Source organism: Conger conger, chromosome 10 (genome assembly GCF_963514075.1).
Source record: "Conger conger chromosome 10, fConCon1.1, whole genome shotgun sequence".
Classification (NCBI taxonomy): Eukaryota; Metazoa; Chordata; class Actinopteri; order Anguilliformes; family Congridae; genus Conger; species Conger conger.
Genome location: NC_083769.1, coordinates 35,651,604 through 35,662,345, shown reverse-complemented (window position 1 = coordinate 35,662,345; position 10,742 = coordinate 35,651,604). Strand labels below are relative to the sequence as shown.

General features: G+C 39.8%; 1 protein-coding gene across 1 annotated transcript; it reads right to left on the bottom strand.

The window, feature by feature from the left end:
* Nucleotides 1-737: 737 nt before the first annotated feature.
* Nucleotides 738-10,262, bottom strand: LOC133139521 (cytosolic sulfotransferase 3-like). The gene is made up of 9 exons (XM_061259097.1): nucleotides 10,209-10,262; nucleotides 8,329-8,408; nucleotides 7,614-7,752; nucleotides 6,056-6,184; nucleotides 5,775-5,875; nucleotides 5,324-5,450; nucleotides 2,046-2,065; nucleotides 1,162-1,336; nucleotides 738-1,055 (listed from the first exon to the last, which is right to left on the bottom strand). The coding sequence occupies exons 2-9, from the start codon at nucleotides 8,350-8,352 to the stop codon at nucleotides 943-945; spliced, it is 828 nt and encodes a 275-aa protein (XP_061115081.1). The 5' UTR covers nucleotides 8,353-8,408; nucleotides 10,209-10,262; the 3' UTR covers nucleotides 738-942.
* Nucleotides 10,263-10,742: the final 480 nt, after the last annotated feature.

The window sequence follows — 10,742 nt, the reverse complement described above, 5'->3', positions numbered from 1 at the left end:
TTTTAGTCTAACTATCAAATTGATGCTTGTAATGAAGGCCAGGCAATTTATATGTGCCAGGACTGATTCTAAAATAGATTACAGTTAGATGATTCAGATATACAGTAGACTGCAACTGCTTTAAACCACAGTGTTCTGCTGTGGTTCATTTTGTTTATGTGGGAGGGAGAACTCATTGTCCGCTGCCATTCATCACAGAGATGATTGACGGGAAATGGGAGGTAAGGGGGATGTACTGCAGTGGTTCATCATGGGGATTGCTGACGGTCGCAGCGGTTTGCTATAACGAGGGTACTAGCAATTGTGCTTGGTGGGCAAAGCACCAGATTCAGGACCCCTGGTCCTTTCATTATATTTGGTTTTGAATTTTAAATGGAAAAATAAATAAATCACAATGACTTGGTTGTGTTCTTAAATGTGACAACTTACATCACAAAGTGTGAGAACTTCCCCAATGATGGGGGCACACAATTGCATAACCTCTACTTAACTGTCTATAACTCTGTACTTAAATAAGATGTAAAGAATACAAAATATGTGCCTGAGACTTAATTGTTTCATATTGTATGACATTTATTCCAATGTGATTTATTGTGCCCAGGAAATGAATGAAAGAGCAAAAAGTGTAAGTGCCCCACGCTCTCGCCTATTATGCTAAAATATAGAAAGAGGAATCTTGAACAAAATTTTTTGTTATATAAAGAAAAATAAACTAAAGAAAATCAAATATCGTGCAACAAAGATATCTTTTCAATGTGAACATTGCTGAAAAGTTGAGTATTTGACTGCCAGACCTGATGTCTGCCTTCTCAGTCTGACCAAAGACACACTATTCATCACTCTTCACCTTAAATTTTAGGAAAACCTTTCTGTGCAACTTTTTCTCAACTGCCAGTGAATTGAATTTGCAGCTGACCCTTGTCCTTGGTGATGGACACCTGCCTAAATCTCGTTCCGGAACCACAGTGTGGTACTCATCATCTTCTTCTTGTACTCTTTGTCAAACTGTTCGTTCTGATACACAGTGAAGTGATTCTTCCAATCACCAACTTTCCCTGAAGGAAGAGGGAGGAAGAAAAAGCATTAAAGATACAGTATGGGTAAAAGATGTGAATAAGGAGGCAAGAAGACATCACTCTCCATACAACTGTCTCCACCAACCTTTTCGCATGAATGGAGAGATTTTGAAGTCAAATACATCAACAGTGGACTGGTTAGCCATGCGGTTCTTCTTCATGGTATCAAATTCTACCCCTTCTTTCACCTGATGTCTTTCCTCCTCAGTCGGGCACACACCCAGGAATGAGCACACACGGTCCAACTCCCGATCAATGTCCTTCAGGGACAAACAGAAAATTGAAAGTCAAAATATGAAAGTGACCAACCCGCGCTCAAGGAACAACGTACACAAGTTCAACTCTGCGGTGTGTTGGCTTCATTAATTCATTCATTGTTACAAAAAGAGAAAAATGGGAGCCCACAGTCAAATGAAACAAGTACTAAATCATAAGCATCTCGGCAACATAGATCTTTCAGCCTTTCATTTCTGAACATTAAACATACTCAAAGTCTCAATGCTCCCAACTGAGCATCTTGATTCCATTGAATCATTAATAAAGTTAGGCAATAATGTTCATGTGAATAACTGTACTAATTTCTTTGTTTTTGGTTTTTTGTACATATTTATCAAGGATGCCAATAATTCTGGACCTGAATGTATTTCTCTTTATTTTGGGGTTGATGTTAATGTTGATCATAGTGCTGCAAAGTGCAGAGCTCGATTATTAATCACAAGTGGGCGAGCAACGCCAGTCGCAGTTCGTTTCTAGCTTGATTCTTGTTTCTTTTCTCTTTTGTTCCTTTCATTAATTTGTTTTTTACCCTGGTTACATCATGCTGTTTAACTGTAAAACCACTTCTCTGTGATAAGCCTGACGAGTTAATAGTTGCCAACCTAGTTAAGACCCATTTATGCTCTACGTTAAATACGCATACGGATCCGGACGGAGCGTTCTGTCCCTACTCTGCGTTCATTACGTGCGTACTTGTGCACGTTTTTTCAAAGCTTACGGATACGGAGGAAACAGAGCAGAGAGACACGAAGACGACTTTGAAAAAATGGTAATAATATGGGAAATAATTATGTTGTGATGTATTTAATGCTGTCTCCGCTTTTGCCTATTTTAAGGTACATTATTGACTGGTGTTAAATAAAGCGGTCTGCTGGCCCGTTGGCTCTCCTTCCTGCCTCGTCTGTCTCTGTCTCCCGCGGACCCGGAAGTAGCGAGCCTGGCTGCTACAGTCTGTTATATTACGAAAATAGTTCACTGAAATGTGTTTCTGAAAACATTTGAAGCGAGAAATAAGCCATACAGTTGCTGAATCTGTCTTCATTTTAGATCGACAACAGTTCGTTTAAAAGTAGCCGGCTCCTCCCCAGACGTTGTCTCTCTCCCTTGAGAAGAGCAAGCACGGAAAACAGTATAGCCTGCTGGTGTTGGTCTGCCTTTTTTAATTATATCCAACTTTTGTTGGAAATCCAACTTACTAAAGTTGTGAAATTGTTGCATCGACATGTTTCTGACTGTGTTGTAGGTTCTAAGCACCTTGTGGTTTTTATGGCTGGAAGCCTCGCGCAGATGACACATATGATATGACACAGGTGACACGTCATCCAGGGTAGGCTTGCCTACCCCGGCTACTGTAAAACACGCAAACCAGGCAATACGCATGCGCGGATTCTGAAATCTCCTGAATGAATGAATCCTCAGCAGGGTCGGCAGAAGAGCTCTTGCCTACCCTGCCATTAAAAGTAATGAGAGGCGGGGACGCGCGTGTTCCACTGAGAGTAATGAGAGGCGGGGACCCGCGTCTTCCACTACAATGAAACGGAGTGCTGCAGCATATCCTGTACAGCCTAGCGCCTCACAACATATTTTAACGCCGTTTTAGACATTTTGGGAATTTTGAGCAAAAAGAACAGGACCAATAACACACATGAAATATTAGAAAAACTATTTACATTTACATGTAAAACATTTATTTTTATTTTTGTTTTGTTTAGTAATTTTGATTGGATTATCACAGGGTAGGCACTGCCTACCCTGCCTACCCTGACCGCACGTCCATGGTCACCACCCATCTCTATCTCTTGACCAGCACCCACCACCTGGAGAGCAATGCTTCTAAATATGAATTGACTAAGTTTGGATTTGGACCATTTCTAGATGGAGATAAAAGGTCTGGTTTCGGCTTATAAGCATGGGAAACCAAGCAATCTGGGCAGGTCTGTAGCCAGACCGCCATTCACACCATGTGTATAGCTTCTGTGTAATACTTTTGTGCATATTCTATTTGGACTTAGAATGTGATGAAATAAGTGACCTACCTAAAATAAATTGTTATACTTGATTTGTGTGGTTTTCCTCACTGACACTCAGTGTGACACAGGGAATGTGTGGTTACCCCCTCGAGATGGTCTAGGGAGGATGTAAATTTACACTTAACGTATCACTGCGTATTGCACCCATCGACCTCTGACAGTAAATCACTCGCCTCCGCGTGGTAGTTCATTCATGTCGAGAACAGTCGTAGCTAATGTTGGTCTTCTTGGGTCCCTGAGCTGCCATCAGCCACACCCAAAAGTAGCTATTCCTGTGACCTCCGAAATGACTGCAGATATCTAGCCAGCTCGTGAGACATTCACATAACGCGCGATGTGACATGCAGTGGAACCAGCCGAGGACTGTTCAGAGAGTATATCTCAGTACAGGATTCCTGTCGCAATCAAGTCTAAATTATAACAAGTATCTACCTTCGGTAGATTTCTTAATCTAAATTATTGTTCAAATGGAGTCAGATATAACAAAGGTAGATTTATTGGCCCTATTGTGCAGATTCTTAGTCAGCCCAGACCAGTAGAGAGTGGAAGGTATAGTGGTACTACTGTCTTTGTAACTTGGTTTATTTATTGGCTGATCTAGTCTCTCCGTATAGCGGTCAGTAACATCTAACCCTATTAACATTCTTTCAGCAACACCAGAAGGACAAGCACACAGATACCTTCGCCCTTGCATATTCCGTTGTTGGGTTAGTGTGGGGTTTTACAGAGTTTAGTATAATACAGTGTCACATTGTTTAATTGAGTCCACTCACTTGTCCACTCGCATGCACACTTTCTAACAGTCAGTCCTCCCCTGTGCTGCTCATTGCCTGCACTGAATCTGCATGCTTTGCTTGCTACTGCACAAATTGCGCTCACCCTCCATCACCCCAGCTACCACCTGTTTGGTACTAGGGGGTTTCTGGTTTCCTCCAGTTTTGTAGGGGAGATGTATTATGCTCCCTGTTAGATGTGCACTGTAGTACCTGAAGCAGATCCATTCATTGCCAAATCGAAACATTTTTACTTACATATTCATTAAAATATTTAATCCAAAAATAAGAGTTGTCTAATAGCAATATTATATGTTAAATACACATCTATACATATTAAATAATATGTTTAATATAAATATGTGAGTTTTCCTGACTGTACTTTCTCATGATCTGTGAATTTAAAATTAATTTAACCAGAAAAATAACTCTGTGTGAGGGAGCAGGGGCGGGAGCCCAAGAGCGACCAGGAAGGGATCACAAAGTTACCAATGATAAGTTGGATAACCACTAAAATAAGTGAGGAAAATAACAGAAAAAGGGCACAAAACTCCCCGGCGATCCGCCAACCAAAAATATGACTAGAACTATAATAGTCAGGGAAAACAAAACGAGAATATACCGGCAGTCTTGAACAGGCTAAACAGTGATTGCCAAACTCTGCCACTCGCCCCTCAATACCGAGGCAGAAACAAGAAACAAAACTAGGGAAGGTTCTCAAGAGCCAACCAACCCAAAGGAAAACAAGAAAAACTTGTCTATTTCTAATTTCTAACTGAAATAAATTCAGTATAGGAACAGCTCTCTGTCTCTGTCTCTGTCTCTGTCTCTGTCTCTGTCTCTGTCTCTGTCTATGTCTATGTCTATGTCTATGTCTATGTCTATGTCTCTGTCTATGTCTATGTCTATGTCTATGTCTATGTCTATCTTAATACCACAATACCGGCTCTGTGCATGTGTCAATACTGAAACACCAAAGCTCAGAACAGTGCCAGGAAGAGACTTAAATAGCTCTTCAAGCAGGTGACTGCAATCAGCCATGATTCTACCTGCATGATTCTACCTACTCCTGCTGAGCTAAGCCGGCAAGCCCTCTAGAGGTTTAGATGGGTAAATACCGGAATTTTCAGGAGTAGACAGTGAGAAACCATGACAATCCCACACTCACATTTTCCCTCCTGGAATCTCTGCAGGTAACGTGGCCAGTCTCCAGGCTCTGGGTGTGCACTGTTCATGCGGTCAAAGTGAAAGTAGGACACAACATTGTCCTTGGCGTTGCGGGCTACATAGACAACCTGCATAGAGTGGGAGTTCAACATTTATATGACATGGACAGAAAGAGCATGTAACAAACAAGAATGTTATTCATAATGCATCAACAAACAAATAGAACAAGTTATGTACATACAAATTTATGTCAGGACAACTTACAGAAGGAGACTTACAGACTAGAAAGACAGTCAACAGAGATCAAGTACAAACAGTAAACATCAAACATTTATTTGGAAAGTGTGTATGCAGACATTCCTTGCAGGGAAATAGAGAGTAGACGACAAGGTCTGTCATTTTGTAGAAGCGCCTGATAAAACATATAGATAAGAGAAGTGGTCCACCCTTACCCTACACTTTTGTTCCCAGAAGGATTTAGGCACGAACTGAACTGGAAGATGGGTTCTAATGAGGCAAGGGGATGTGGTCATCTTTTCTGCCAATTCTACACCTGTATGTGGTGAAGCAGAGTACAGCTCTTAATCAAGAAATATATTCTGTGCCACATATTTATATACTCTCCTGCCTACATAAATTGGATAGACTAAAATATCCTTGTTACCTACTACTCCAGTACAAATTTAATGTTTTGTACTGGAGTAGTCTGTTTAATTTTCAGTGTCACTATGACCTTTGGGAATATTTGGGAAGCAGAACTCCAGGAATGGGGCTCTCTCATAGATGGGCAGGGAGACCCTGCGCTTCGGGGAAGACTTCCCAAAATACAGAAGATCCAACATGTGGGATACCCAGGTTGTACCTGAGAGAGGGTAACAAATAGATAAATATCAAAACAGTTCTGAAATGCATAGAAACCAAAGGCACAGTAATAGACATGTGCAGATGATTGAATGGGGTATTGGCGTCACTAGCATTGGGAATGTTTTTTGCCTTACCCTGAATATTTTTGACAGAGGAAAGAAATATATACACTCAGTGAGCACTACTCCACTATTGATTTATTTCACTTCAAAATCTCTCCATTGGAAAGGTTGGTGGAAACAGCTTTATGGAGAGGGTAGCTTGATGTCTTTTTGCCTCCATATTCACGTAAACCCATATATATACACTCACTGAGCACTTTACTAGATATTTATTAGACATATTTTTTAGACTTATTCCACTGTTGGAATGTGTGGTTATTTGTGTTACTATTACCTTTGTCAGCTTTGATCAGTCTTGTCCTTCTCCTGAGCCCTCTCCTCAGTTCTTCCCAAATAATTTAGCTGATAGCTGAACCAATTGACCATGCTGCAGCCAAATGATTTTCTGATTAAATATTTGCACTAACAAGCTGGTGTATATGTCTTCCTAATGAAGTGCTCACTGTGTGTATAATTGTAATGGAATTCCAATTAATTCAACATTGTAACTTTGCCAATAAACATTATACGCAAATATTATTATTATTATTATTATTATTATTATTATTATTATTATTGTTGGGTGTGATTACGGAAGTACATCAAAAATGATCACAATCACAATAAAAAAATTCTCTCATCCGTTCAAGATATTCCAACCTGCTAATACACCTGTAACCTGACCTATTTCTCATATGAAAAAGGTAGATGTAAAAAAATTTTTTTCTTGTAAATCATACTCTGTCACCTATTTAAATGCATTTGAGCATTTAAAAGCACAAGTAGCTCACAATGCATTATTCTTGCTAATCTGCTTCTGTGGGTCTAGTCTGATGTTTATTAGGTGAGCTTGAACGATTTGTATGTGAACAGGCTGTCCATTATGAGGTTGGCTAAATGCTATAGGTTGTTAGAAGTCAGGTAATGCTTTTTTGTCGAGCACATTGAGAAGAAAAAACAAAAATATAGACTTCTAGACTATAGAAAAACATTGAGAACCAAAGCATGCACTCAGATACAGTGAGATACATTACATGTCCCTTCCCGGCTAAGCAGAACATTTAGAGTAATTTGCATGTGAACAGGATGTCCATCATTCGATGATTTTCATTCATTCGTCTATGTAAAATACATTCTGTACAATAAGTGAGTGTAGATTTTCCAGGTTTGTGTGGCCTTTCCTCACTTTGAGCACCCGCCCCTCATTAAGTCTCTGTGTGGCCCTGGCCCTAAGTGTATTCAATCCTGAGGCCCTGACAGACATATTTCATTCTATTACAGACAGATAGGTAAATAAAATGAAGGGAGCTGATCAGATGGACAGACCTGATTTGGGATATGTTGCAATGAGAATATCATCAGGCTTTGCCTGGAAGTTCTGCACATTGTCCCAGTTGTCAGTGAAGTAATGAATCATTGACACACCATGGAACTCAAACAACTCTGGACGAGGAACTGGAACAGTCTGAGAGAAGTGAAAATTGAAAACAGATATTCAATATTAAAAAGACAGCAGCCAAATGTACCATACACATACAAATACTACCTCCTGGCACTGATAATTTGGACTGAAGGACATTAATCTTCCTCTCTGTGACTATGTTAACTTCCACCAAAACCATTAGGTAGTTAGGTAGTAGTCTAGCTGACCAGCTGGAATGTGCACAAATCCTCCCGGTCCGCAATCGCAATCTCAACTACCTGCTCGATGCCTTTGAGCCTGGGTGGGGGGTCCTGGATCAGAAAATGTTGAAAACCCCTGCTTTAATTAATTAACCTTGCTCAAACCACATTAAAATACATAAAGTTGAATAGCACCTTTCTCTGTGACTTAGTTCAAGCAACACTATTGCACTTTTTCCAGAAGACTAACAGAAGGGCAAAAAGGAAACGGGCAAACAGCATGCAAGAGCCCAAAAATAATATGCACAAGCAAATTCAAGCAACACTTGGTTTTTTAACCCAAGAATATTTTGTAAGTATGCATCTCTTTAATTTCATTTAGTGACAAAGATTTCTCAAATAGTAATAAAACACCTACTTCTTTTTGGTCCTGGTTGGCCATGCTGATAGTCAGGGCTCAAGAGACTGAGGTCTGCTTCTGTTTAAACTACACTGTACCTGGGAAGAGGTGATATCATTCTCACTTAGACCAGCAGGGTTAGTGTATATACAATCCACACCAAACTCATATTGTGAGTAATGGCAGCATGAAAAACTGGAGCTTTCTACCCTGCCCACTATGTCAAAGCCAAATTTATGGGTTACAGCTGTGGTCCTGTACAGAGCTGACCAAGTGCAAGGCTATGCATAGCACTGTGAATTTTTTCCAGCTTTACCATGTATGCCAAACTTAGTGAAAGCCAGGGGCGGTTCTAGGATTTTTTTTACTGGGGTGGCCAAGGGGGGTCCAAGGGTAGTCTGTCGGTGGCCACCATATCTCCTGGCTTCATGTGCACAAATAATTTTTTGGGGTTATTTATGTTTTTGTTATTGTTTCACATGCTACACATACAGTAGACTCAGAGCATTGCATTCTATTTTCCATGCCACACTGCCTGTTTTAGCGCACAGCGCACTGAAGAACCTCAAAATTGCACCAATTATGACTAATCTGAATTACATAGTACATTGTAAATTACATCATATATTGTTATCATAAGACAATTAGATGTTTATGGACCAAGAATAAAAACAAATTGTTTGTCCATTAAAGTCATGGACTGTGTTCTGCAGAACAAACTACAGGGTGTAGAGCAATCCCTGCCACGGTACACCAACATAATACCATTTTACAGGCTTGATTCAATCTGAGAAGAAGAATAACATGAAGTGACTGGATAAGTAACACATCATGATACCTGAGACTTATTACAATAAATAATGCTCTGACCTGTAACAAAGCATATTCAATAATTTGTGGTGATGGATGTATAACAAATTAGCTTAATATGATTACAATGATTAATTACATATATTGAAGTTATTAAGCGGAGCGTTAGTTCAGGCAGCCCACGGTAGTCCGCCCACTTCAGCTGACGCCCAGCTGTTTCACCAACACCAACCACATTGCTCTCTGAATGAAGGAGTCCGCCTGCCATTCCTTTTCGCTGCTGAGCTCGCTTTAGAACACCCACCACCTCCTCAGCGTCACCGTTTTCTTCAGTGTTTTTTTTCGTCTTTGATTGTGAGACGTTTTTTTTTCTCTTCTTTCTTTTCTGTTATATCTTTTCACTGAAGCAAATAGTTATGGTTGTTTAAACCTTTTTGTCCTTTTATGTATTTAATGTGTCTAATGTTTGGCATACATCTACATGTATTTCGTATCTAATTTTTATCTTCATTTAAATTCAATCTTTTAAAACAATTGTCAGACACAGGGGTGTCGCAATGTAACATGAGAAGAATGTTTACATGTAACATTTTAAAGAGCTTTTGGAAACTATATGAATTAACTATTGTCTTGAGTACTTGCATTAATCAACGTGTCACACAAAATGTTTAAATATAAGAATTAAGTACCAGCACCTACACAGAGGGTGCAATATTATTAAGCAAGTACACATTCTTTCAAACCATATGTTACAACGTGACGTTATCTAACTAACTAGATAAGTTAGGCTTAGGATTTGGCTATATAGATTTAGCTGATTTAGCTAGTAGTACACAAGGGTCCATATTATATTAAAAAAACACAGCATTCAAATAATGTATTTCTTGTTGAGACTAGCAAGCTAGCTATTCACTATTTTTCAATTTAGTCAGCTTCAGTTAATGTTAGCTCATATCAGCAAGCTAACTAGTTTGATGTTATTTAATGATGACATTAAAATGATATTTCAACTGTAACGTTACCATTCACCATATTCATTATTTCAACCTGTCACACTGACAAGAGCAAAATAAAGTTTAGAGGCTTACACAAACTGCACCATACAAGCTTGCAAGCTGTATCGTCACGTCTTGGTGATTTACTGTACATTTGGCAGTCCTGCAAGCGGAAAAGACGGTGTGTTCGTAAAAAAAGAAACAAAACAAAACAACCAATAAAGTGCGATTGGTGCTTCTGACAGGTGCGCTTTTGATGCAAATTTCGAAGGCAGTAAAACAGGAAATGGGTGTCTTGGTAAAAACTGTATCTTGGTTACGTGAGAGCAGACTGACTATGTGCGGGATGGCACTGGGGTGGCCAATCAGATTTTAGAACCGCTCTGTGGGGGTGCACAGGTGCATACCCTCTACTTAACTGTCTATAACTCTGTATTTAAATAAGATATGAAGATGTAAAGAATACAAAATATAAACGGTAAACGGCAGGCATTTATATAGCGCCTTTATCCAAAGCGCTGTACAATTGATGCTTCTCCATTCACCCATTCATACACACCGACGGCGATTTGGCCCGACCGGCTCGTCAGGAGCATTTGGGGGTTAGGTGTCTTGCTCAGGGACACT

Bases quoted from the DNA above. Each gene is read 5' to 3' on its own strand.
- LOC133139521 (XM_061259097.1), bottom strand. From the start codon at position 8,352: ATGGCCAACCAGGACCAAAAAGAA. The intron at 7,753-8,328 runs GTAGGTGTTTTA...CACTTCTCTCAG, and splicing joins CCAACCAGGACCAAAAAGAA to ACTGTTCCAGTTCCTCGTCC. The intron at 1,056-1,161 runs GTTGGTGGAGAC...CTCTTCCTTCAG, and splicing joins CTCTCCATTCATGCGAAAAG to GGAAAGTTGGTGATTGGAAG.